The 25,600-nt window shown below is 42.0% G+C and overlaps 1 protein-coding gene across 2 annotated transcripts in view; it reads left to right on the forward strand.

Annotated features, from left to right (window-relative positions):
- Window positions 1-25,600, forward strand: part of IQGAP1 (IQ motif containing GTPase activating protein 1) — a 101,318-nt gene that overhangs the window by 22,369 nt on the left and 53,349 nt on the right. Inside the window, exons 1-5 of one of the 2 annotated variants that reach the window (XM_032342037.1) lie at window positions 1,933-1,970; window positions 12,145-12,301; window positions 14,155-14,232; window positions 18,975-19,051; window positions 24,855-24,922. In XM_032342037.1, the coding sequence (XP_032197928.1) occupies window positions 1,948-1,970; window positions 12,145-12,301; window positions 14,155-14,232; window positions 18,975-19,051; window positions 24,855-24,922 (403 nt within the window). In that variant the 5' untranslated portion in view covers window positions 1,933-1,947. Of the gene's footprint in view, window positions 1-1,932; window positions 1,971-12,144; window positions 12,302-14,154; window positions 14,233-18,974; window positions 19,052-24,854; window positions 24,923-25,600 lie in introns of those variants that run through there. The other variant, XM_032342036.1, reaches the window with a different exon arrangement.

A 25,600-nucleotide genomic window follows, 5' to 3' on the forward strand; every position in this document is an offset into this window, starting at 1 on the left:
AGAAAGTAAAGTGAAAGTAGCACCTCCTCCAGGGAACACCCACCCTTACTCCAGGTCTGAATTAGATGTTCCTGTCTTGTGTTTCTGCCACTCCTCACCACCGTATCTTTTTTATATAGCTTTTCACAATATATTATAAACGCCTTATACTTTTCTCTTCCCTAATATACTGTGAGCCTCAGAGGGGAAGGAGTATGTTCTCAGTGAGTATGACAGTTAACCTCTCCGTGATCTGTTCTCACTAAGTACTAAATCTGAAAATTAAATTTCTGACCCATGACTTGTTCTGCAGGCTCCCCTTGTTCCCCCAGGGCTCCAGCAGCTGCAGCCGTAGGCGCTGAGGACTGAGAAGTGCTTTTGCGAAGAAATAACTAGCTGTCTGCTGCCTCATAGAGGACTCTCACCTGGTCCTTTTCTCCCATGCTGCTCACGGCCAGCCGTGACCGCAGCTGCTGAGATTTCGGATCACCTGAGGTCAGCTCAGCTGGAACATTTATTTTATTTTTCCACTTAAGGTTAAAAGGTCTTTCACGCTTTGTGATAGATGGTAAAGTAGAGATGGAGGGCTTGGTAGGTCAGCGTGGTAATGTTTCCCTGGGGTGCGCATCTGAAGACTCTGGGAATGCGCAGTTAATCCTTTTAGCCCAGGGACTCTAAAAAAACTTCATTGAAGTAATAATTTACATGCCATAAAGTTCTCCTATTTTTTAATGTATGACTTAATGATATTTAGTAAGTTGACCAAATAGTGCAGTTGTTACCTTAGAGTACTTTCCATCACCCCAGGAAGAAAGGGGCTCTTGAAAGAAGATAACCATTAACATTTAATTTCTGCCTGTGGACTTGATACAATTTATTTGGTTCAGCAAAGAGTAGTTTCTCTTCTGTTTCTCACTCTTTCTTACAGCTGTTCAAATTGGCTTAATTCGCACTAAAGTTTCTTTTAAAGGAGAAACTGTCAAGGTTTCTCATGTGCTTGCAGGGCTTGGAAAACAAGCGTTTATCATTTCTTGGATTACTGCTGGTGCTTCCCTCGATCTTCCTCACCCCTTAGGATACCTCCTCATCCATATGATCTGTACTGCTTGGAGTGACCTCTCAAGTTATATCCGATCATTTCATTTTTTTTTTTTTTTTTTAAAGGAGCCTCCTTGCCCAGTGTGGAGCCCAGTGCCCAGTGCAGGGCTTGAATTCAGAACCTTGAGCTCAAGACCTGACTGAGCTGCCCAGGTGCCCCTGATCATTTCATTCCCATTTCAGATCCCTCAGAGGGTCTGCACGTTCTCTCCCCTTGGCCTGACATGTTCGCCCCCCTGACCACCACCACCACCACCCCACCCCACACATAGTCCTTCAAGACCTAAATGCCCTTCTCTCTGAGAAAGTAGCGCTAATGCCCTTCCTTCTTTAGCTGGTCAGTTCTCAGTCGAATACTCTGCCTTTGTTTCTCTTAAGACGTGTTCCTACCATGCTGGGTTGAAATTACTAGGCTGTTTCCAGTGCCTCAATGGTGCTTAGACATGTTGGTGTCTGAGTAAAATCCTGATTGCCAGGAAGAGACTGCCCAGCTTGGGACGTTTTCAGCAGCGAGTAACCCTGGCATGTGGGGGTATCTGCTGTGCAAGCGGGGTGTGGTGACCAGAGGAGCGGCTCCTGGAGGAACCGAATCTCGATGGTTTGGAGTAGTCATTTCCGGCATTGGTATGTTCCCCTCTGTATTGCACCGAGCTGGGAAACCACTGAAGTCACATGCTCAGCAGAACCCGTTCAACTTGTTTCCTCCTCACAGACCCCTAATTCACATTCCCACCCTGATTCTTTTCTCCCAGTGCATGCTGGAGGTCTGGGCTTGTTTCAGGGCTTACCGCACCAGTTCTCTGAATACTGGTTTCTTTGTCTTGCTGCGGGCTGGAACGGGTAGGGCCCAGCCTGCAGTCCCTTTGACAGATGCTCTCTGCAGGACAAGGAAGGCAGGGTACTGGGTGTTCCTGGGATCTGGCTCTTGCACACACGTCCTCCTGTGTGTGGAACACGGGTGCACAGCGCCCATGACTTAGGGCCCATGGGTGTGGGTTTGCATATAGCATCTCAGTTAATGCTCACAACTACCGTGTTTTTATGGACAGGAAACTGAAGCTCAGAGAGGCTAGTTAGGTAAATTGTCATTCTTACTTCCTTCCCTCATTACGCAGGGAAGAACTGGGTCTGTTCCTCCTCCATAACTAGTGCCCCCGTGTTCTTTAGAATGTTGCCTTCTTCCTTGGCTCTTTATGTCTCGTCTCTTCGATCCCCTCAGCACTTGTTGCTTTCTTGCAGCCTGCAATTAAGTGCCTCTTCCTGAGTCATAAAGAGGGAGAGGTGCCTTCCTAGGACATGCCACCACCTCAGACCAACCCTTTCTCCATTCCTCCAATTTCTCTTCCCTTCTTAAACTTCCTGAAAAGGAAGTCTGCCTTGGCTGTTTCTAGTTCCCCCTAGAATTTGCTTTTCTGGTTGTAATCTCCCTTCCCCTGCTCACCACTCCACTAAGATGCCCCTTCATGGGGGTAACAGATGGCCTTCTTCTGTGTTTGGTACATCCTTTTCCCTAGGCCATCCGTCTCACTGCAGCATCGAAGCTGGTGACCTCTCCCAGCTTCCAGCAAAGTTCTCCTTCCCTGTGGTCATGCGATTCTCTCATGTTTCTCATTTTACCTTAGTAGCCCGTTTGTAATACATTTAAGTGTTGGTGTTGGTGTTCTCTGAGGCACAGTCTTGACCTTTTTTTTTTTAAGTTATTTATTTATGTATTTATTTACGTCACCTCTACACCAAACATGGGGCTCGAACTCGTGACCCTCAAGATCAAGAGTCACATGCTCCTCTGACTGAGCCAGCCAGGCATCCGCTGGCCGTATTATATGTTGCTTTACGGTCCGTTTCTCTGGTGAGCTCATCCACCACCCCACCCCACCATGGTGCCACTCTTCACGCCTTGTCTCCAGCTGGGTCTGCCCCCTGAGTTTTCTGGACTTGTGTTTCCACTGCCTGCAGGTTGTCACCACCTGACGTCCTGTTCGTGTTTCGAGCTGAACACGTTTCCGGCCTGAATTTATCATTCTGGCCTGCTTCTGCCAGCGGCCCCGCCTCGCTGCCTGGCATCCTCTTTCATTTAGTCATCCGCGCCACAAGTCACCACATCATCTTTTAAAATAAAACAATCTTTTGCCTTTTATAGAAGTTTCTGAAAGTTTACTAAACATGGTACATGTTGCCAGATTTTTTTCTGGAACAGTGTGAGAATGTGGGGTTTTCCCACGTATTGGACAATAATAAGTCACTATTGTTCCTTATCTTTGCCAGTCTGATAGCCAAATAATGGTGTTATTGTTACTTTAATTTGCATTTCTTTGATTAGTAGACTAAGAATTTTTCCTGTAATTATGGCCATTTACTTCTTTCGTGAGTTGCCTGTTTATGTTTCTAGATTTTTCTAGGGAAATACTTGTCATTTTATTTATTTCAAGCATTTAAAATGTATATAGGAGATTGTTAATTTCTTGTTATGTTGCAGAGTTTTCCCTCCAGTTTATCTTTTCTCTAAAAAAATTTTTTTAATTGCCTTAAGTTTAATTTTTTAAAAAATTTATGTATTTACTTGTCAGAGGGATAGAGAGAGAGAGAGCATGATAGTGAGCACAGGCAGTGGGAGTGGCAGGCTGAAGAAGCAGGCTTCCTGCTGAGCAAGGAGGCTGATGTGCGACTCCATCCCACCACCCTGGGATCATGACCTGAGCCAAAGGCAGACGCTTAACCAACTGAGCCTCCCAAATGTCCTGAAGTTTAACTGCTTTTTATGTAGCCACTTTATTCCCTCCTCACTTTTTTTTTTTTTTTTTTTTTGTAGAGCCCAACACAGGGCATAAACCCAGGAGCTCAAGATGTGAGCTAAGATCCAGAGTCAGTTCCTTAACTGACTCAGCTACCCAGGCGCCCTCCCTCTTCCTTTATATCTGCTGCCATAAATTTGTTTGAAAAGGCTTTTCCCATTTCAGGATTGTACAACCATTCATCTGTAATTTTTCCCTCCTTTTTATCTTACTCTTTAAATTCTCTAATCCATTGTTTAAATTTAAATTAAAATTTTTTTCAGTTAACTCTACCCCCAGCTTGGGGCTGGAACACATGACTGAGATGAAGAGCTGCATGCGCCACTGACTGAGCCGGCCAGGCCCCTTGAACCCGTTTGATGTTCTGTGTCATTAGCAAGATGTGAAGTCAGGACTTAACTTTGCTTTTTTTCCCCCCTTTTCTTTTCCTGTTGTCTATAAAGCCATTGTCTCCCACACCTAGCCCTTACTCCCAGCTGTTTAACCAGCTGTCAGGAGGGGTCAGTTTTTCCCTTGTAATTGCTCACCAGTTTTCTTTCCCTTCCCACCATTGCCCTAGTCAAGGACCTTACTGGATTCCTCTGACCAACCCACTCTTCTGTTCGAAAACTTCGGTGGTTCCCACTGCCTGAGAATTAAAATCCTGGTGCTCCAGATACATCTCTACTACAGTAACTCATCATTCCCCAAATATACCATTTATTGTCATGCCTTACTTATTTATTTTTTAAAAGTAATTTCTACATCCGATAGGGGGCTTGAACTTTCAACCCTGGGATCAAGAGTCATATGCTCTGCCAACTGAGCCAGATGGGCGCTCCTGTTTTTGTGCCTTTTTGCCCTTCATTTTTGCTTTATCTCAGATGTCTCCTTTTCCCATTTTTCTTCTCTCCAAATACAGTTTATCTTATAAAGCCTAGTTGAAATATCATCCCACTGTAGCTAGTTGTTTAATCACCTCTGTTCCTGGGGGTGATCTCCTTGAAGGTGGTTGCAGGCATTTAGCACATCTCAAGCTGCTGATAGCTCTTGCATGGTGTAGTCTATTAGAAATGTGTCCTACAGGGGACAAGGGTGCCTGGGTGGCTCAGTCAGTTAAGTGTCTGCCTTCGGCTCGGGTCATGGTCCTAGGGTCCTGGGATCGAGCCTCACATTGGGCTCCCCGCTCAGCAGAGGACCTGCTTCTCCCTCTCCCTCTGCCTGCTGTTCTGCTTACTTGTGCTCTTTCTTTCTCTGTCAGATAAATAAATAAAATCTTAAAAAAATAAAAAAAAGAAAGAAATGTGTCCTGGGGCACCTGGGTGGCTCAATTGGTTAAGCGGCCCACTCCTGATCTCAGCTCAGGTCATGATCTCAAGGCCCTAGGATTGAGCTCTGGCTGCACTGGGCTCCGAGCTCTACGGGGAGTCTGCTTGATTCTCTCTCTCCCTCTGCCCCCGCCACTCTTTTTCTGTATATATAATAAATCTTAGGGGTGCCGGGGTGGTACCCCTAAGCATTTGCCTTTGACTTAGGTCATGATTCCAGGGTCCTGGGATCGAGCCCCAGGTCGGGCTCTCTGCTTAGTGGAGAGACTGCTTGGCTCTCTCCCTCTGCCTGCCACTCCCCCTGCCTGTGCTTTCTCTGTCAAATAAGCAAATAAAATCTTAATAAATAAATATGTATATAAATAAATCTTTGAAAAAAAAAAAAAGAAAGAAAAAGGAAATGTGCCCTGAATGGATGTGTAGCCGTCAGAGTGGACAGGTGTTTTTTTGAGAGGTGATTTAAGGGGCTCCTGAGTGGCTTAGTCGGTTAAGCTTCTGCCTTCTCAGGTCATGATCCCAGGGTCCTGGGACTGAGTCCTGCGTCAGGCTCCCTGCTCACCGGGGAGTCTGCTTTTCCCTTTCCTCCCCACTTACACTCTCTCGCTATCTCTGTCTCTGTCTCTCACATAAATAAGTAAAATCTTTAAAGAAAAAAAAGTTGATTTAAAATATGTATAAAACAGAGCTCCATAGAAATAGGCTATATGTGAGAGGTAGATAAGATTATTATTTATGAGAATTGTGATCTATTTATATTAAAAACAAACCTTTATATAAACTCTCATTTTTCACACTAATTGTGTCATTGTCACCAGTGCTAGTGTTTAATGGGCTTTTCTCCGGGTGCTTGATACAGGAAAGTCCACTGATAAGGTTGGGTACTGTGGGGCAGGGTGCTTCAGGAAGCCCAGCTTCAGAACCTGAGGTTTTGTTAGTGAATGTTCTGAGGTGGTAGCTATTACAGTTATTGAAGGAGACAGTAGATTGTAACAAGAGTTTGGGTTTTATTTATTTATTTATTTGACAGACAGCTCACAAGTAGGCAGAGAGGCAGGCAGAGAGAGAGAGGAGGAAGCAGGCTCCCTGCTGAGCAGAGAGCCCAATGCGGGACTCGATCCCAGGACCCTGAGACCATGAACTGAGCTGAAGGCAGAGGCTTAACCCACTGAGCCACCTCAGCTCCCCTTGTCATTCCTTTTTAACAAACAAAGAAACTGGCTACGTGACTGTCTTGATAAGGGACAGGTTATAAATCCGCGTCTCTCTCTCTATATTTTAACTCTGTTTTTTTGAAGATATATTTATATATTTTAGAGAGAGAAAGTGTGCAAGTAGGGGAAGGGACAGAGAGAAGGAGACAAGCAGATTCCTTGCTGAGCAGGGAGCCTGATGTGGGGATTAATCTCAGGATGCTGAAATCATGACTGAATCAAAACCAGGGGTTGGATGCCCAACCAGCTGAGCCACCCAGCTGCCCCTAAACCCAGGTCTTTTAAAGTCCCGTGCAGGCCACGTTATATACACGTGTGTGTGTGTGTGTGTGTGTACTATATATATTTCTTTTAATTTAAATTGTGTATCATGCATCATTGGTCTTGGATATAGAGTTCAGTTATTTGTCAGTTGCATATAACTCCCAGTGTGCTTCATGGCCACATTATATTTTGAATTCCATGTGTTGTCTTGCTCCACAGGGCGGCTTAGGGTGCCAAAGGGGAACAGGTGCTGGTTTAGTAAAAACTTCTGGCTGGTAGAATCCAGAAATGAACGTTTGGTTATACATCAGCAGCAGCAGTCAGGCTCATGAGAGGATTTGAAAGCATTCAGGCATGAAAGTGGTTGAGTAAGTGGGAGGTGGAGGGAGTGGAGGAGTTGGGGCAGAGGAGAAGGTCTTTTTTTTTTTTTTTTTTTTTTAATTCATTTGACAGACAGAGATCACAAGTAGGCAGAGAGGCAGGCAGAGAGAGAGAGGAGGAAGCAGGCTCCCTGCTGAGCAAAGAGCCCAACTCGGGGCTTGATCCCAGGACCCTGAGATCACGACCTGAGCAGAAGGCAGAGGCTTAACCCCCTGAGCCACCCATGCGCCCCAAGGAGGAGATCTTTAGTGAGATTTCCACCCGAGGGATTCTGTGATGAACATAAGAACTGGCAAAAAGTTGTGTTGCCATTGATTTATAGAGAATGCATAGGCTGGGGGAAGGGCAAGGGGAGAGGGAGAAGCAGGCTCTGCACTGAGATGGGAGCCTCAGGCCGCAGGGCTCTACCCCAGGATCCTGGGATCATAACCTAAAGGGTTATGATCATAACCTAAGGGTCTAAAGCAGACGCTTAGCCAACTGAGCCACCCAGGCGTTTCTAGGTTTATTTACTTTCTAATTTTTAGCTTTATGTGGTATAATTAACATAAAATTGTGGGATATTTAACGTGTACAGAAATAACGTGTACATTGTGATTTGTCATACGTGTACATTATGAAAGGTTTAGGTTTTATTTTCTTTTTGTGAGAATGTTCAAATTCTACTCTCTTGGCAAATTTCAGTTACACAAGAATTGTGGTCCACAACAGTCTCCGTGTTTTACAATAGAGCCTCAGATCTCATCCTCTTATGTGTGAGAGTTTGTACCCTTTTGGCAACCTCTCCCTATTTCCTTTACCCCATGGCAACTACTTTTAGACTGTGTTTCTATGAGTTTTCTTTTGTTTTTTTTTTAGATTTTATATATGAGCAATACTGTGAAGTATAACGCCCACAGGTTCATCTGTGTTGTCACAAATGGAAGGATTTCCTTCTTTCTCATGGCTGAATAATAGACCGGTGTGTGTGCACGTGCACGTGTGTGTCACATCTTCTGTATCCATTCATCTGTTGATGGGCACTTCTCTTGTTTCCTTATCTTGACTATTCTGAATGATGCTGCAGTGAACATGGGAGTGCAGATAATCTCTTCGACAGTTGCTTTCATTCCTTCGACTATTTACTCAGAGTCGGGATCGCTGGATCGCAGGCAGTCCTGTTTTTAATTTTTTAAGGAAATGCCACATATCTCCTTAGTGGCTGTACCAGTTTACACTCCCACCAGTAGTGCACACGGGTTCTCTTTTCTTACATCGTTCCCAACACTTGTTGTCTCTTGCCCTTCTGATGACGACTGTTCTAAGTGTCAGGTGATGTCTCGTTGAGGTTTTCATTTGCATTTCATTTCATTTGCTGACATTTAGCACCTTTTGTACATCTTCTTTGGGAAAATGTCTGTTCACTTTCTCTGCCCATTTGTAAATTGGATTGCTTGGTTTTTTGCTCTTCGGTTGCATGAATTCTTTAATTTTTTTGGATATTAACCTTTTATCAGATACATGATTTGCAGATGCTTTCTTCCTTTTTGTAGGTTGCCTTTTCCTTTTATTGGTGGTTTCCTTTGCCTGTGCAGAAGCTTTCTGTTTGGTGTAGTTCCACTTCTGTTTATTTTTGCTCTTGATGCCTTTGCTTTTGCTGTCAAATCCAAAAATATTATTGCCAAGACTGACGCTAAGGAGCTTACCTGTGATATTTTCTTCTAGGAGTGTATGGTTTCAGGTCTTAACGTTAAGTTTGTAATCCATTTTGAGTTGATTTTTGTGTATGGTGTAAGGTAGGGATCTATGCAGATTTATTTAAAAATGTGTTTATTAAGCAAGGGGTACCTGGCTGGCTAATTTGGTAGAGCATGTGACTTGATCTCAGGATTGTAAGTTTGAGCCCCACAATTTGGTGTAGAGATTACTTAGAAATAAAATCTTTAAAAAAATAAAATGTATTCAAAAAGCTAAATTAAATGCTTATGTTTTATAAGAAAGCTTTGTGTCTGAGTTGAAAATCAGTGTGAACTTACACTAAAATACCTAAAACCCCATTTAGTGGACAGAATCTGGAGAGATACTAGACTTTTTCCTGTATAGGATACCTGCAACTTGGCCCTGTTCATTCTGCTCTGTGGGGCTCAGCCCTGTTAGGTTTTTGGAGTGATAGGATAAGAGTAACAGTGGTCTAGTGAAGAGGATTATCAACTAGGAATCAGGGACCTGATTGATTCTGCCTTTGCCGGTAGCTAGTAATTGACTTGGACAGATAGACCTTATACTTATAAAATGAGGGGGTTGTATAAGTAGATACAGCCTTTGGACAAGCTTTTGAACAATAAAAAAAGTTTCTTTAATGTTTATATTTCTTTAATTTTGGAGTTAGACTTCTAAGGCCCTTTCCTTAGGAGTTAATTCTAAATACAGCAGAACATTGTGCACAAAGATGTTCCTTGCAGTATTATTTAATACCTGAAACTGTTTGGAAGTGACATAAGTGTCCAACATAGGTGACCAGTTAAGCACTTTGGAGAATTTTTGTGTAACTCAGTCTTCAGAAATTATATAATAACATGGAAAATATTCATAAAATATTGAGAGGTGTCCACTAATCTTCTTTAATGAATACGTATTATTATATTGAAAGAACAAAACAAAACCCAAAGGGATTTGCCCTAGAAGTGCTTTAAGTTCTTGGCTATCATCTTGTGATTCTGTGGTTTAGTGGCAGAGGGGGAAATCTCAGATGGGCTGTAGAGGACTGAAAGGGGGGTTTGTTGAATCTTCTCAGAACTATAGTAGAATCTCTACTTCAGCTAATATTAACAATTAGAGTAACATAGCATCCTACTGAGTGCTCTTCATTTTTCAAAGCAATATGGTCCCGATTTAACTTACTTTTTAAACTTAATTCTTATAAATGAAACCCGTTGATACTCTCTGTGAGACAGAGGTTCCCACCCTGTGTGTGGGAATATGGAGGGCAGCTTTGGGTTTGGGGCATGGAGAGACACTTCTGTATTTTGCCTGTTTATTCTAGCTCTCCCTTACCCCTTTTCATCAGATCACAGTTGCCTCTTCTTCTTCTGGCCTGACATTTCTGTGATGTGCAAAGTATTCTCTTCCACTCTACAAAACTAGCTGTTAATCAGGCCTGCTCTACAGCAGTTTGCCTCAGGAAGGCGTGGATAAAAGCTTGTGGGAGATGACGCCGTGGTTCCTCCTTTGACTTTGACTTTGATGTAGTCATCTCAGAGAAGAACCGAAACGCCTTTGGTAGCTAGCCTCATTCAAGGCAAAAGTATTGCGCTGTGCTCTTTATCCACAGTCTATGTGTTTACCTTGTTTTGAGGAGAAAATAAGTAATTTTTTCTTCATTACATGATGAAGGGCTGTTCTTGGATTAGACTGCAGTTGTTCTAGGCTTGTTTCTGTTAATGAGAACACAGTTCCACTGTCCCTTGAGAGCTGGGATTGGCAGGAGCCATTTGCTGTATCCTTTTTAGCAAGAAAATATTGGAAGGCTGGTAACAGGAGATGAATCCTGGACTACAGCTCTTTTCCATACCAGTGAGCTGTATTCTTTTCCACTTTGCCCTTCTGGTCGTTGGGCTCTTGCAGAGGTTTGGATTTTGTAGCTCTTACCCATTGGTATCTGTCTTAACTACCGTGGCAGCCCTTCTGGAAAACTCATTTGTGTGCTCCTACCACCCCCCCCCCCCCCGCCCTCACCACCTCCAACCGCCGTGATTTAAGTTCCCAGTACCTGAAAGAAAAGCCAGAGTTGTAAAAACTTATTATCACTGGGTATAGGGAATGATGAGAAAATTCTCTGGCCCATGCATACACCCCAGCCAGTATTTATTTAAATACATACTATGACTATTTTTAGAACTTGAGAAACACAGAGAAATTGTTCCTTTTCCTTACTGTTTTGTAAAAATTCTGAGCAGTAACCTCAGTTTGGAAAGTCAGAATTAATACAAGAACGTCTATTCTGAATTATAAAAGTAGCAATTTATAGAACTATCATAAATCTAAGGTCTGTTGTGTATCATTCAAGCAATTTATTAATAAAAGAATTACATAAACATGCATACGGGAAGCCTGGGTAGCTCAGTTGGTGAAACATCTGCCTTCGGCTCAGGTCATGCTCTCAGAGTCCTGGTGGTCCCAGCATCAAGCCCCTGCTCAGCAGGGAGTCTGCTTCTCCCTCTCCCTCAACTCTCTCCTCGCCCGCCCCCTTGGTCTCTCTCTCTCAAATATATAGTCTTTAAAAAAAGCAGAACCATCGGGGTGCCTGGATGGCTCAGTTGTTAAGCATCTGCCTTGGGCTCAGGTCATTATCCCAGGGTCTTGGGATCAAGCTCCACATGGGACTCCCTGCTTGCTGGGAAGCCTGCTTCTCTCCCTCTGCTGCTCCCCCTGCTTTGTTCCTATTCTCGCTCTGGCTCTCTCTGTCCAAAAAAAAAAAAAAAAAAGCCAAAGCATCGCCTTTAAATGGCTTTTATTTTCCTACACGTATGTTGGTAGAAAATACATGCAGATGTGCATTGTTTTATCTTGAGCCTCCCTGAAATCTCTTGAGAAATGTTTTAGGGGGAAATGCAGTCTCCTCCCCCACCTCTGACAAACACACATTCATTTTTACTGCATTTCCTTCCCTGTTTCAGCTGAGATCATTGACTATTCATGTAACCCCCAAACAGCCTTAAAAGCTGGACCTAGAAATTCTTTGTGGATTCTGAAACTGGAAGAGAACATACATTTGAATTTTTGAACAACTGAAGTGCTCCCGTCAGCTACACATGGCTTTTCTTAGGAGTTCTGCAGGAATGACCTCGGGTTAGGGCCTGAGGTTTCTGGGCAGTCAGGGGCTGGGGAGCCAGTTGGCTCTACTGCCACAGAAGAAAGCAGGGTAGAGAAGAAGGTGGCTTTGTTGCTCGGGAGTTTTCCAGTCTTTTCCTAAGACTGGGTCAGGACAAGGATGTGTGTGAAATTGGATCTTAAAAGAGTGTTGCTTATGTGGAACTTAAACTCCTCCAGGGAGAATGGAAATGAGTCTCAAAAGTCTCTTAAGGAGGGGATCAGACCCTTCCTCTGTTGTCACGTCCTCTCCCTTTCGTGCAGGTGGATGGAAGCGTGCCTCGGGGAAGACCTGCCTCCCACCACAGAACTGGAGGAGGGGCTTAGGAATGGGGTCTACCTTGCCAAACTAGGAAACTTCTTCTCTCCCAAAGTGGTATCCTTGAAGAAGATTTACGATCGAGAGCAGACCAGATACAAGGTGAGTCCTTCCTTGCTTGGGGCTTAAATTTCCTTAAACTTGACAGAGAAGATTTGTGGACTTTATCCTGTCCCAGAGTTATTGAGAAATATGTGTGAGTGTGTGTGTTCCTTTAAAATAAAACACCTGGTGGAGAGTGGAGAAGATAATGCAAAGTCAGGTATAGTAATGAAAGGTGGCTCTCTGTATTTTTTTTTTTAATTAAAGATTTTATTTGTTTATTTGAAAACAGAGATCACAAGTAGACAGAGAGGCAGGCGGGGGCGTGGGGAAGCAGGCTCCCTGCTGAGCAGAAAGCCGATTCGGGGCTCGATCCCAGGACCCTGGGATCATGACCTGAGCCGAAGGCAGAGGCTTTAACCCACTGAGCCACCCAGGTGCCCCAACTCTCTGTATTTTTGATACAATTCCTGTGATGGGGTATGTCTGGAAATCTTTATGGTTCGTGATGATTTTCTTTTTTAATTTCTTAGAAGGTAGAGGAAGTAACTAGGGGGAATTACAACTTTAATTTTAGCCAAGCACTGAGATCTATTGGCAAATTAAAGCAATAACCTTGCAACTTTAGGGGGAATAAAGATCCCTCTGTGACATTAAAATTTGAGGTAAATTGGAAAAGCAGTCCAATTTATCGAGGTCAGTGAGAGGCTTTGATTCTTGTGGCCCAGGGCCCTGAAAAAGAAAAATCAAGTTGAGATGTTGACAAGGACCAAAATCTGCTGTGGGGGAGCTTTCTTACGAGCAGCTATTTGGAAAAGGATGAGTGTAAAAGATAGAGGAAGATTGCAAAACCAAGGGCAGATGTAAGCGGGTTGACTGTGGAGTTGGGCCAGAACTTGGAATGAGCTAAGGATGAAGACAGAGTCCAAGGAGGTTTTTATGTTCTATGTTTATGTTCAAAGGACAACAAGGAAGGTCCAGGTCCTCAACTAAAATTAACATCTCAAAGAGAAACTTTTCTTTTCTGAAGACAGTTCTGGAGCTGTTCTTTGGAGCACTCTACAGTGTGGACAGAGCAGCGAGACATTCATTCATTAATTTAAAAAGATTTATATATCTTTAGAGAGAGCACTAGTATGAGTGGGTGGAAGTGGCAGAGGGAGAGAATCCCAAGCAGACTCCCCACTGAGCACTAGAGCCCAAAGCGGGCCTGGATCCCATGACCCTGGCTCATGACTGAGCCAAAACCTAGGTCAAGACACTCAGCTGACTGAGCCACCCAGGCAACAGGACATTCAAAACAAGAGTGAAGACTGCTGGCGATAGAAACAGTAGTCCTGCCCATCTTCCCCTTGAGAGTAAATCTTTCTCTAAAATAGCAGACCTAGAGATGAGTCCTTTATACCACCAAACACCATGTCCACCACATGAGTGGGTGTTTGTGTGTGTAGTATGAAAACCCTGATTGATATATTTAATGGTATCTGTCGGTTTATGAGTATTTTCTACGTGCCAGATACCACCCTGAGTGCTTTATGTACATTTTCCCATTTCATCTTTACAACAAACTGGTGAAGTAGGTGTTACAGATGACGAAGCTCAAAGAAGTGAAGCGACTTACTCAGTGTCATCAGTAGACAGCCAAGCTGGGGACTGAATCCAGGATAATTGAATTCTGAAGACCGTGTTCTGTAGACCACGTTACACAGGCAGATTCTCCAGATGGTTCTTAGATGAAGGGAACTGAGATGTGGATTCGACTTTTTAGGATTGGAATGTGAACATAATGCTATAGACTTTCAATTTAAGGGGCCCTTGCAAAGTCGCATAAGGGAAGTTTTGCAAAGAGAGTCTTTATTTGGTATTTGCTTCAATATTTCCAACAGTGCCTAACTGTCTCTTATTTGTTCTAGGCAACTGGCCTGCACTTTAGACATACTGATAACGTGATTCAGTGGTTGAATGCCATGCATGAGATTGGATTGCCTAAGGTAACTTACGTGAGATTCCGAGTTCTGGCTTACATGAGGCTGTGTTGGCATATAGTTGTCATTCTGCCTATCAAGTTATTCTTAATTGAACCTTTGATGATATTCTTTCTTTCTTTCTTTCTTTCTTCCTTTCTTTCTTTCTTTTAAGTACTAAAGGATCTCTTTCTTCTGTTTGTTTTAGGGAATAGTTTTGTTCTTTCTCTTTTTTATTCCCCATCCCTGCTCACCTCACCCTAGAGAAGTTCCCTATGATGTCATTGACTTTTATTACACCAAACTGTAGACTTACATTAAAATTCACATGCCATGAAATCCATCTTTTTAAAGTCTACAGTTCAATGTTTTTATTTATTCACAATGTTGTTACACTAAAATGTGACTTTAAGAAATAGGAGGAAATATTTTAGAAGTGTCATTTTACAGCTACAGAATACTCTTTTGTCTGTAAGAGAACATGATAGGCTGTTGTTTTATGTTTCAAGTTGTAGAGGCAATATGATGGCATTTACCTCCCGTATCTTGTTTTGGTCAAGGCTGTAGTCTTCGTGTTTTTTATTTTTATTTTTTTTATTTTTATGACACAGTGATTGGGAGAAATACATTCTTTTTTTCTTTTTTTTTTTTTTTTAAAGATTTATTTATTTATTTGTCAGAGAGAAAGAGTACACACAGGCAGGCATAGTGGCAGGCAGAAGCAGCAAGAGAAGCAGGCTCCCTGGGGAGCAAGGAGCCCCCGATGCGGGACTCAACCCCAGGACGCTGGGATCATGACCTGAGCCAAAGGCAGTGGCTCAACCAACTGAGCCACCCAGGTGTCCCTGTAGTCTTTGTTTTTTAAAACATCTTTCTTGAGGTACGGTTGGTATGCAGAACCTGCATGTGTACAGTTGAATGGGTTTGGAGTGAGTGTGTGTCCTCGAGTGTTCTGCTCAGGAATTTATTTTATTTAGCACCACTCTTAGTGAAATTTGCCATCTCCAGCCTCCACATCCCCTTCTGCCCCCCATCCCTGGTCCTGTCCTGAACCCGGAAGGCCATGCAATATCATCAACTCATAGAGGCATGGACATCTTTTTTGTTTTCCATATCCTTTGACCTAAGAATTCTACTTCTAGGTATTCATCCCACCCCCAAAATCAGACAATCCCGAAAAGATGGGCACATAGAGTTTTTCAGCATTGCTTAGAATAGAAAAGATAGCAGCCACATGTTCTTTCACTGGGGGCATTAACTGTGTGGCAGCCAGTTGAATACTAGTACAGCTCGTTAGAAAGGGTGATGTTACTCTGTATTGACAAGAGAAGTTGTCTGTGAGGTGTTAAGTGGGAGAAAAAACCCGAATGGCCTAAGGTTATAAGAGTTTGTGTTCTGGCTAAGGTGAGATCACTATTTTTATGTAAAAAAATAGATCTCTATTTTTATGTATGTATCATTTTATGTAAAAAATTTCCCTTTTATTCTTGGGAAAAGTCTGTAATGGGATGGGATTTCTGTGTGATGGGATTAAGGGGCGTTTTTATTTTCTTTATAACTCCCTGTGGCGTCTGAATTTTTATAACCAAAGACAGATTGAAAGAAGTGAGGTAGGGAGGATCCGAGGTCCAAGAGGGGCTAGAACCACTGGGAGACGAACATTCGAACATTCGGTACTTAGCATAGGGCCAGCTCAGTTTTGCATATCTGTGTTTTGAATTGAGTTAAATCCAGAGCCAAGTCTTGGCAGAAGACTAGCCTTTGTCCTCTTTTTTTCAGAGCAGAATGCTGAAGCTCTCTTCCTCTCACTGGTAGGTTTGAGAATTAGGCCCACAAATGTCAGGAAATGCAGTGTGTCAACTTCTTACGCCTACTTGGCCTTTCTGTGCACCTGTATCTTGTTGTACCTGTTTCTTTTGTAGTATGCCTGACGGGCAATGATGATTTAACCTCTTTTAAATGGTACTAAGAGCTTTGTTAATATGTGCTATTACTAGTAGTATTGTTACTACAAAAAGCTTTTTTACTGATATAATTTTACTACTTCTTTTGTTTACTAATGGTAGTATATTGTCCTGGACCATAGCTATAACAAACATAGAGTTCCCCAAAGGCTTTCAAAGACAATAGGGCCATCATGGCTATCAGCCTGGAAATGTCCACTCTATATGATTTAGGTCCAGAAGACTTGTAATGTGGATTAATGATACTTAGTCTAAAAATTGTTGCCCATAATACAATGTATGATATATAATTGACAATATATATTATATATATACAATATATATAATATAATATAATATATATAATTGACAATACATATATGGTGTCTGTAGGGATATCTTTCCTAATTTCTTAATATGGTACATATAGGCTAATTATAAAAGCTTAATGTGGTAAGTTTTTGGTTCTTCTCACTTTTGTCTTTTTGTTATAATTGGTCTTGTTGGCCACCTCTTCCAGAAAATACTTTATGATTTTTGTCTTTGATTTTTTTTTTTTAAGATCTTATTTTTGAGGGCCGCATGTGTGGCTCAATCATTAAGCGTCTGCCTTCGGCTCAGGTCATGGTCCCTGAGTCCTGGGATGGACCCTGCATCGGGCTCCCTGCTCAGCAGGAAGTCTGCTTCTCTCTCTCCCACTCCCCCTGCTTGTGTTTCCTCTCTCTCTCTGTTTTTCTCTGTGTCAAATAAATAAATTTTTTAAAAAATCTTTAAAAATAATTTATTTTTAAAGTAATCTCTACACCCAGTGTGGGGCTCAAACTCATAACCCAAAGATCAAGAGTCGCGTGCTCTCCTCACTGAGCCAGCCATGCACCCCTTGACTTTGATTTTTAAATTGTTTTCCATCTACTCAACTCCTCCTCCATCTTCCTCTTGTGTTCTGCCTACCATTTCCTAGTCGTGGGGGTTCCTTAAGCTGCTGTCCTTATTTACTTACATTCTTGTTCTCATGCGTTCAGTTATTTTGAAGGCTTTGCTATAAGATAAACACACTGTTTCACATGGCTGCTCGACAGCTCTCGGATAGTTTTCTATTAACTAGAATTCCTCCTGTCTGAGCGTAAACCTTCCTTTTCCCCCAAGTGAACCTCCCCTCCTCTATACTAAATGGTAGCCTGTCCTCAATTCCCCTGTCATCCCATCTCAGAATCTTGAGGTTACCTTGAACTCCTAAATGCAGTTATGCCCCCAGCCTTCCTCACGTATTTGAAATGTTTCTTTTATCTGTTCAGAGAGGTTATCAGTGTGCCTCCTGAGCTTCAGTTTCTCCGTGATTCAATGTACCCTGTGTCCTGTCTCCAGTCAGATCTTCTGAGGCTCTGTTTTTATCCCTGGCTTCACAGCTAGGACTTCTCTGGGGCCTGCATATCAAGTTCAGACTTGTCTGACTTTCGAGGCCCTCATAATCGGATTGCATCCTACCCTACCCAACTGTATCTTTCTGTTACTTTCTAAAATATATTCTGTGCTGTTTTCGGAAAGGGTGGCTCAGGGAGACCATGATCTTCACCTTTCAGGAGATGATGATATCTCCATCTTGGAAAGTGAGCATGCGGAGTTTGAGAAATGATCAAAAGACAGTTCTGGTGCATCCCATCTCTCGAGGGGGGCGGTTCTTTCTAGTTGAGAGTCATAGGTATTGTGGGAAATGCATGAAAACAGACAAACACGGTGGGTCAAGGGCTCTGACAGGCCCACGGCGCTACAGGCCTTCTCCTGCTGCCTTTCACTACTCATCCAGATTCTTCTGACGGCCTCAAAATTCAGTCTTTCACTTCTCCAGACCATTATCTTCTCCTTTCTCCCTACATTATAGAATGAATTTCGTGGTGCCACATCACCATGAAAATAGATAGATCTTGAAATTCAGGATTATACCCAGTCTAAACCTACTGTGTTCCTGTTTGACCTCATTTGTTAATTCATTAAATGTAGAATCCCTTCCATGACCTTGGCTCTGGGCTTGGCATTGAAGATATGGCAATGAATTGCATAGACCTGATCCCTGCCTTCATGTAGTGTCTAGTCAAAGAGATAATAACACAAGTAATCGATTATTTGTGACAAGTACTAAGGACAACCACCAGTCTTCCACATTCCCATACAATATCCGCTCTTTCATCTACTTTATCTGTGTATCTTTTTTCTTCTCCCAAGCATGTAACACATTTTTTTTTTTTTTTTGAAGATTTTATTTTTAAGTAATCTCTGTACCTGGTGTGGGGCTCCAGCCTCACAACCTAGAGATCAAGTCACACACTCCACCAGCTGAGCCAGCCAGACGTTGCTGCATATAACACATTTTAATATTTTATAGCTTTTTTCCAATGTCTAAATGTAGTAATTCACACAACTGAAAGCACCCCAGTAAATGCTCATGGTTGAGTTATTCTGTGTCTAGATATGGTAGATGGTAACTGGGCAGATCACGGTCCTCCGGAGCTTCCCACATTGGTCAGTGGTTTAAACTGCTCAGCGCTGTGTGTCTTCTGCCCATTCTGAGTCTGCAGGAAGCAAATCCCTTTCACATACCTGGTGAAACTCAGTGGATTAACCAAATAAGGCTTTTCCAACTCGTGCTTTTTATTCTCTATTATAGCATTTTATTCTTTGCATTACTTAAGATGAATTGTCTGTTCCCCCTAATGAAGTTACTTGCTGAATGCCAATAATGTTTGCTGATCGTTTTATTTGTATAATTGGTGGTTGGTGAACGATCCAGTGGATGGATACCTTATTCTGCTTCTTTTATTTCCTCCTTAGATTTTTTACCCAGAAACTACAGATATCTATGATCGAAAAAACATGCCAAGATGTATCTACTGTATCCACGCACTCAGGTAATCAGATTTTCTTGGTAAAATAGACTGCTAAACTGCCAGAGGTGGGAACTTGGGGGCAGGCGAAATGGGTAAAGGGAGTCAAAAAACACTTCCAGCTGTAAAACAACTAAGCCCTGGGGTTGTAACTTACTTCCCAGGGATTTGCGTTACTAATGGTGTAGTGTATGCTTGAAAGTTGCTGAGACAGTAGGTCTTAAAAGTTCTCAGCATGAGGCGTCTCAGTGGCTCAATCGCTTCAGCATCCAATTCTTGGTGCTGACTCAGGTCTTGATCGAGCCCTGCATCAGGCTCCCCCCTCGGGGTAGGGGGAGTCTCCTTCCCCCCCCTCCATCCCTCCCCCGACCCCACTTTAGCACACATGCTCTCTCTCTTTCTATCTAAATTAAATAAATATCTTCAAAAAAAGTTTCTCAGCACAAGGAAAAAAAATCTGTAACTCTGTGTGGTGATGGATGTTAGTGAGACTTACTGAGGTGACCATTCTGCAATATATACATATATTGAATCATTATGTTGTACCCCTGAAACTAATGTGATGTTACATGTCAGTTCTGTCTCAGTAAAAAAGAAAGCAGTGTAGGAATAATGTCTGACTTGAATGTATAGCTTTTTGTCCATGGTGCAACGAGAAAGTTCTTGCCTTAGCTTCAGGATTTCCAAATAGAATGGGATACTTTTGTCTTAACAAAGTGGTGAGAAACAGCTGTGTTTTTCTAGGGAATAGGGAGAAGGGATTTATTTATCCCCATAATAGCAGATAATTTGGCTCTGAAAACAAAGTATAGTCTTTCATTGTTGATCTAGTATTCCTGTGAACTGTACATTTCAGCTGGGATGCAGTTCTTTTCTTTTTAATTAAAATCTCTTAAGAATTACAAGAAGCATGTACATTTCAAAACTTATTACTGTTTACTGTTTTGCCACAAGCCAATAGCTGAATTACAAAATACAATCACCATGTCTTAATAATTTAGTAGTGTAATTAAATTTTATCAACATCTTCAGATAATGCCAGCAACTGTCAAATGGTTGATTTTTAATTTACTTAGTTTTCTAGGTCCTCACCAAGCCATTTGTTCATTAAGTAATGTTTATGTGAAACAGATATGACAAATAGGAACTGAAACAAAGTATAATTTTTTCATAATTTCATAGTAGATTCTGAAGATGGCTTAATTTCAGGCCCTTGGCTGTTAGAATCGGCGAAATACTGTATTGGAAGGAAGAGGCAATGTGTGTGGAGGGAGGGTGGGGTTCAGTAGATATGACAGCGCCACGCGGAGCGGGACAGATTTACCTGGTGGCCGCAGGGCTATATGAGAAGGTAGAAGTGAGTGGGACATGTGGCTGTGGTTTCTTTGCTCGGGCTGCTCATTTAATGAAATTATAAGGCATCCTCTATGTGTGCTTAATAAATGTTACATACATGAATATATGTATCATATTGACCTGTGAGAAGCCTGTTGTCTCAGGTTTGATCAAATATGTGCCAGACCCTTTGGATCCCTGGAAGCCGTGTGAAACCCACAAAAGAACGAATGTAGCTGAGGACCAGCGCATAGCCACGCTCTTGTGCCTGTGTTTATTCTGTTTGCATGGCCTGGATGCCCTTTACTCCCGAGTTTAACCCACGTTCTTCTCCAGCTGCTACTGTGGATTGCCACATTTCTGGATGCCTTCTTTTACTTTTTCTCCCTCAGACTGAATTAGCTGCTTCCCGTCTTTGTGCTCTTCTGGTGTTTGCACAGACCTCTTCGAGTGCATGGCTTTCCATCATCCTTGGGTTTTTCGTTCTTGCTGCTGGCTTTCCCTGCACTCCTTGGGGGCAGGACTCCCCCGATCTTTGTGTCTCTAGTACTTAGATGCCTCACATGCACTAGGTAGTCAAAATCATACATTGTAACAAGCCTTCCTTCTCCTTCTCTAGCTCAAGGGATTATCTTCTGCCCTATAAATGAGAAAAGAAAATGGTACTTTCTTTTACCAGATGACTGTTCATGTTTGTCTCAGTGTATCCAGTCAAGTTTTAATTCAGTTCCCATCTTCTTGGTGAGGGTTTGTGATTTCAGTGACTCTTGCTCATTCCTCTGTCTAAACACCTATGTTTCTTTGTTTCTTAGTTCTGTTGTTTCTTGCATACGTTCACTGTCTTTCTCTCTATTACATTATTAGCATCTTAGGGACAGAGGTCATGCCTTACATTGCTTTTCCAAGGTACATGTCATACATTTCCCTCCAAGGTACATGTCATAACGGACAAACAAAAGTAACCCAAGATTTAATAAAAAACACTTAGAAGTGGGTGTTGTTTAGGGGAATGTTCAGATTGTAGCAATTTCGAGTGTATCTGTCTGAGCCAAAATCAGATTAATTCTGAGTGTTGTGATTGGCTCAGTGTTAAAGTGAGGTTTGCCTTTGTTGATAACCTTGTGAAGGTTGTACCTACAATGGATATCTGAACGTGGCCGGCAAAAGGCCCTGCTGGCAGAGCTCCTCTCTGTGAGTTCTGCAGCGACGGCTCTCTCCAACGTCATCTGGGTCCCAGGCCCCCAAAGTCCCTGAATTGGAGATGAAGAATTAACTGTGCCTTTCTCAGAATTACAAGGGGAGGAAGTCTGCTATTGTTATTCATTTCTCTTCAGTATGCAGCCTGTGCTTGGAAATTATATACAGAGCAGTGTGTTCTGGTTGGTGATTTATGATTTCTTTCCTCCCTGGAGTGTTTTTCCCGAAGGGCTGGCGGTTGTTGATAGGCAGGCAGTGTATACCTGCTGGGAGCCTCCTCTTCAGCGCATGGTACAGCAGTGTTGGAGAAAGGCACCTTGCTTCACTGTGTGTGGTGAGGCCCCTTCTCCCTTTTGGATTTGCAGTAACAGAAAGTATTATTAGCTCCCTGTTTTCTCCCTTCCTGCCTTTCTTTCTTCTTCTCTTTTGAGATAGTCACTGTATTTAGTCCTGCTAAATTACTTTTCTGGATTACATTCCACCCTCAGATAAGACCCCAATTCTTTTTTTTTTTTTTTTTAAGATTTTATTTATTTATTTGACAGAGAGAGATCACAAGTAGGCAGAGAGGCAGGCAGAGAGAGAGAGGGGGAAGCAGGCTCCCCGCTGAGCAGAGAGCCCGATATGGGGCTGGATCCCAGGACCCTGAGGTCATGACCTGAGCTGAAGGCAGAGGCTCAACCCACTGAGCCACCCAGGTGCCCCTATTCTTTTTTTTAATTAATTATTTTATTTATGAGAGCGGGAGCACAAGCAGGAGTGCTGCAGAGGCGGAGGGAGAAGCAGGCTTCCTGCTGAGCAGGGAGCCCAAGTGGGGTTTGATCCCAGGACGCTGGGATCATGACCTGAGCCACCCAGGTGCCCCAAGACCCCAGTTCTTTATTTCCATTTCCTCTGATGTTTTATCTTTCTAAGAACTGATTTTGGCATTAAATTAGCCCATAATCCTAAAGAAATGTAAAAGCTGAAAATCATCTTTAAGTTTGTTTCAAACTCATTTGTTGGCAAAATCTGATCAGAATTAATTAGTTATTTAGAATATTTGTCTCCTTACTGTGATTATGTGTATGTTTCTCTGCAGGGTAATATATTATAAAATTATAATTATAAAAAAATAATATTTTTTCAGGTGTGCTGCCTCAAGGCTTGCTGGTGTGTTTTCTAATACTGTATATACTTAAGTAAACAGATATTGTATAATACTGTATACACTATAAAACCTTTCTAATATCTGAGAAATCCTAAATTCATATCTGGCCTAAAGAATTTAGATCAGGGACTGTGGACGGTACTAGATTCTGTTTCCTAAGCAACTGCTGTGTTTGTGTTTAAGAGCCTTTATTAACAATCTTTGAGATCAGCATAGTGACTTCTAGGTTGCTCTGCAGGCAGCAAAGATAAGAGGAATCCACACCCTCCTTTCCCCATTACCATGAAGTACAGGTTCAGTAGGAAAAAAAGAAAAGGAAAATGAACCTGAGCTCAATCATAGGCTGACTGTTGTAGGCAACTAACAGTTACTTGTAAAATTAGGGAGAACAGGAGCAAAGATTGGAAAGGGGTGTTTACTGGTAGGATTGAAAGTTTCAGCTTTGAAGTTGACTACTCTTGGTTCTGGGCAAAAGGGTCAAAGTGGCCATTGTAGTTATATTCATAACTCCAGCACCTCCTTAAAATATTCTCAATAATTGAGATAAAAGAAAGATGGTGCCTCTGTCTTAGCTTCTCTTCTACTTTACTTGTAGCAGCTTGGAATGTCTTAACAACTTTAATTTACCTTTGAAAAACCTAAAAAATGAACTCACTCTTCCTGGGCTTATAAAAGTGACATTCTTGAAGTTTCTTGATGTGTGGCAATCACTTTCTGCTGTCCACATAGAAATAAAAGAGGGAGAAATTCCTGAAGAAATTTGGAATATGGGTAGGATGTATTATATGGGAGAAATAATATATATTGTGGGTACATGGTATAGATCCAGAATGTTATTGGCTATTTTGCTTTGAAAAATTTTGTTGAGAGGAACATTGTATAGTTCCGTTTTGAGCATCTTACTCTAAAAAACACTTAATCATATGCATATGATTCATACTTGTAATTATCTGAGAAAATAATTAGCTACTCTGAATGTATAAATTTGAATGTCTTTTCCAAAAACTTGACTTTTTTTAGATTATACATTTGTGTTTATCATATACAGTTCAAGTCCTGATCAGTTCTGTGAATGCAAAATACACGATCCGTATTCGTGTTTAGATCAAGCTGAGGTTTACAGATTATTTACACAAATTGTAGGTCACTCTGTTGAGTTTCTGTGATTTGTTTCCTAAGCGTTTTTAATTTATTCCCTTATTGCTAGTCTGTCGGTGTCTTGCTTGTGTCCATCTCTGTCAAGTACACTTCTTATTGTTGATTCTGATCTGCTGGGTCCTTAGCATCCAGTTATGGTCATTCAGGCTTGTAGACATTTTCTTATCCACCTGTCTGTCTGTGAAATGTTAATATTTATTAATATATGTCAGGTTCCAGGTAGATAGTGGTGAACAAGACTTTTATTGTTACTGCCTTCATGAGATTTAAAGTTGAATAGATTTCTTTTTTTTTTATTTAAACAGTAAAGATAAGATCTTTATTTAAGACTCATGAATTACCTGAAACTTTTCCATCAGTAATATGAATTCAATTTAAGTAAGACTTTTTATTTGAATCATTTTCATGACACTTTAAAAAAATATATTTGTTTATTTGACAGAGATCACAAGTAGGCAGAGCATGGGCAGAGATAGAGGGGGAAGCAGGTTCCCCACTGATCAGGGACCCCGACGTGGGGCTCAATCCCAGGACCCTGAGATCATGACTTGAGGTGAAGGCGGAGGCTTAACCCACTGAGCCACCCAGGCACCCCCATTTTCATGATACTTTCATAGATATCTTGTTAGTTAAAACTTACTGATCACAGGAAGGTGTACAGAAGTGAAGGTTTCTCCACCTAGATAGACTGCATCCACACTGCACACTGGATTTGTACCAGAACTGGGACTTGAACTTGGGTCTTCTGATTCCCAGCCCACTGCTTTTTGCATTGCATGAAGTGACTTTCTAGAACAATATGGTGTAGAACTCAGAAAAGGTTCTGAGATGAAGTGCGGTAGCTGCAAAAGGGGGGATAGGGCAGCATGCAGGGGTATATATGTTCAGAATATTTGTTCTCTTTATGCTGACTTTCCTCCTTAATCTAAGAGCAGCCCCTGGGTGCAGCTGGGAGGCCTAACTCTTTTTGCATATCATGTCTTCTAGTTTGTACCTGTTTAAACTGGGCCTGGCTCCTCAGATTCAAGACCTATATGGAAAGGTTGACTTCACAGGTAAGGAGTTACAGACTTGGCAGGAAATGCTTGATTTATGTGGAAATAGCCTGGAGAGTCAACAATACCAATCTTAAAGACATAGGGCTTAAAAAAACACTCTGGCAACAGAGATCAAAGAAGTGTAACTTGCTTCTCCGGTGCATTGAGAAGACAGGTAAACTGGAAATTTCACACTTTGTTCTCTCATTTTAGGAAGTACCTACAGTGGGCATAGAGCAAGGAGTGACAATTTAGTAATTTAAAAATTGAACTTGTTTACCTTATTCTGTATGTATTTACTTTTGTCAGATGCTTGAAGAGATGGGGACTTGGGGAGAAAAAGAACAGTGGTACTATTGGTTGGAGTAATATAGATTCAAATCCTTTGAACTGGTCATTATTCTATAGACTTGGGAATTTTAAATTTAATAAAACTTTTATCTGTGACATTTTTCCTTCTGGGGAAGTTGTTCACCAGACCTGGGGCAATGGGCCAAACCTTACATGTTGTTTTCTTTATCATTTGGCTTCCTGCCTTGGAAGCAGAATGGTCCCATAGCAGCTTGTGACTTGGTGTGTAAAGACATCTGGCTGGCTTGTGGGCCATTTGTTCCTGAGCTCCCTTCACAGCTGCTCCTTCCCAAGTACATTGTAGGAAATGCCACAAGTAGCAGTTTTGAGCAACTCTTTTCTGTA

This window comes from Mustela erminea, chromosome 5 (genome assembly GCF_009829155.1).
Source record: "Mustela erminea isolate mMusErm1 chromosome 5, mMusErm1.Pri, whole genome shotgun sequence".
Classification (NCBI taxonomy): Eukaryota; Metazoa; Chordata; class Mammalia; order Carnivora; family Mustelidae; genus Mustela; species Mustela erminea.